Source organism: Bos grunniens, chromosome 8 (genome assembly GCF_055505025.1).
Source record: "Bos grunniens cultivar Pamir isolate PY7600 chromosome 8, Bosgru_T2T1.0, whole genome shotgun sequence".
Lineage (NCBI taxonomy): Eukaryota > Metazoa > Chordata > Mammalia > Artiodactyla > Bovidae > Bos > Bos grunniens.
The window spans coordinates 21,571,036-21,573,311 of NC_141172.1; the positions used below are offsets into that span (position 1 = coordinate 21,571,036).

Sequence of the window (2,276 nt, forward strand, 5' to 3'; positions counted from 1 at the left end):
TACAAATGTACTTCAATTCTAACATAAGACGAAGACCTTCTCATTTGATGATGAATATCCATTTGGATAAGCACGTCTGAAGTTACTGGGAAAAGGTAAAATTAATAGTTTATAAATTGATGACAATTTCTTTGACCATATTCAGAATACATAACAGAAAACCAAAATAGGAAGTAAAAGTGTACAGAAATGACTAGAAAATGAAAATTACTGTGTTCCCTATTTAATGGCTTTGCTTAGAAAGCATGGCATCAGAGAACCAACCTCAAGGTTCCACCAGACGCCGTCTCAGCCAGCCCAGCAGCAGCCTCAACTTCCCCATGGCCTTCGTGCTCTCTCTACTGATGGCCCTGGTGCTGGTCAGCTATGGCCCGGGAGGATCCCTGGGCTGTGACCTGTCTCAGAACCACGTGCTGGTTGGCAGGGAGAACCTCAGGCTCCTGGACCAAATGAGGAGACTCTCCCCTCGCTTCTGTCTGCAGGACAGAAAAGACTTCGCTTTCCCCCAGGAGATGGTGGAGGGTGGCCAGCTCCAGGAGGCCCAGGCCTTCTCTGTGCTCCACGAGATGCTCCAGCAGACCTTCAACCTCTTCCACACAGAGCATTCCTCTGCTGCCTGGGACACCACCCTCCTGGAGCAGCTCCGCATTGGACTCCATCAGCAGCTGGATGACCTGGACGCCTGCCTGGGGCAAGTGATGGGAGAGGAAGACTCTGCCCTGGGAAGGACGGGCCCCACACTGGCCGTGAAGAGGTACTTCCACGGAATCCATGTCTACCTGAAAGAGAAGGAATACAGCGACTGTGCCTGGGAAATCGTCAGACTAGGAATCATGAGATCCTTGTCTTCATCAACCAGCTTGCAAGAAAGGTTAAGAATGACGGATGGAGACCAGAATTTACCTTGACATGACTCACTGACTAAGATGCCACATCATCCTTGCACACTCAAGTGTAGTCATTTTGGAAGACTCTGGTTCTGCTTTAGCCACGAACCTTATTGAATTAGTTAGGTCAAATCACAGTAATACAGTATGAGTAAGCAAGTGGATATACAAGTACCCAGCTGCAAGGGTATCAGTCTATAAGCAATGACTACTTTGATGTTATTTATTTATATTTTCTTTATTTAATGTATTATTTTATCTCAATATTTTACATTTTTGTATAAAAGATGGATATGCTTACATTGCATTAAAATATAGAAAATATATTCCCCTTTCTTTTTGATTAAAATTGTAATTTTTTTTATTTATTAAATATTTATCAAGGTAAACTTCTTGAGGTTTTTTAATTTTGAAAATCTAAATACTTATTTTGCCTATATATACCTATCACAAAACAGTAATTGTTCATTTTACACTGTGGTACAGTTCTATCACCTTCTAACAAATGTCTGTCAAAAGGTGGAATTCTTCAAGCTTTCTGGTGGTGCAGTTTCTAGGACTGTGAGTTTTCCCTCCAAGGAGCCTTGGTGGGGAACTAAGATCCTATAAGCAGTCGAAGGTGCCAAAAAGAAAACAGATAGAAAGGAGATTATAAAATTGTAGAAAATGATTAATTTTGATGTCATAGGCATTACAGAATGGTTGATAGACATATCTGAGGGAAGCAGTCACCTCCTGCAGGAAAGCTGATGACATACGGTGTTGACTGGCTGCTCCTGACTCCTATTCCTCTGCCTCCCACCTTCTCCTCAGCACTGCCTTACTGAGCAATTCACTCCCTTACACAATACCTTCACTGCCTCCATCGCAGGAGCTCTGTTCTGTGCTGGTTTCTTCTACCTGCATGGTGTATTCAGGATAGAAGCCACATAAGAGAGGCCAAGTGAAAGGAGAGTTCTAGAAATTCTAAAACCTCTGAATCCCAGCTCTGCTATTCACCAAGAGTGTGACCCTGAAAAATCTCACAAACACAACAGGTTAGTTTCCTCATCTTTAATATGGGGACAGTTAGAGTAGTTTTCACAGGATTACTGTTTGGATTCATTGAGTCCATATCACACAAGAGGCATCAAGCGCTCCTGGCAGAAATCATCAGGACTGTGAGAATCACGGAGTGGCTGCCCTCAGGGAGGAGACAGGACAGCCGCCCTGAGCCAGTGCCTGGAGGGCAGCCCTGGAAAGGTGCGGCCCCTGACAAAGGTATTTTCTTTCAACTTCAGTGGTTTCATAGTGTTTTCAGTGTGAGAACTTTCCTTTGCTGGATGCTGAAGAGAATTCCGATTTCTGGGTTTCATATCTCTAAAAAGCACTCCTATGAGTTCGTAACTA

The 2,276-nt window shown here is 43.6% G+C and overlaps 1 protein-coding gene across 1 annotated transcript; it reads left to right on the forward strand.

Moving 5' to 3' along the window:
- Window positions 1-242: 242 nt before the first annotated feature.
- On the forward strand, window positions 243-938 carry LOC147366784 (interferon omega-1-like). Its single transcript, XM_086414145.1, has one exon. It carries the CDS (start codon window positions 246-248, stop codon window positions 906-908), a length of 663 nt encoding a protein of 220 aa, XP_086270271.1. The 5' UTR covers window positions 243-245; the 3' UTR covers window positions 909-938.
- Window positions 939-2,276: the final 1,338 nt, after the last annotated feature.

Bases quoted from the DNA above. Each gene is read 5' to 3' on its own strand.
- LOC147366784 (XM_086414145.1), top strand. From the start codon at position 246: ATGGCATCAGAGAACCAACCTCAAGGTTCCACCAGACGCCGTCTCAGC.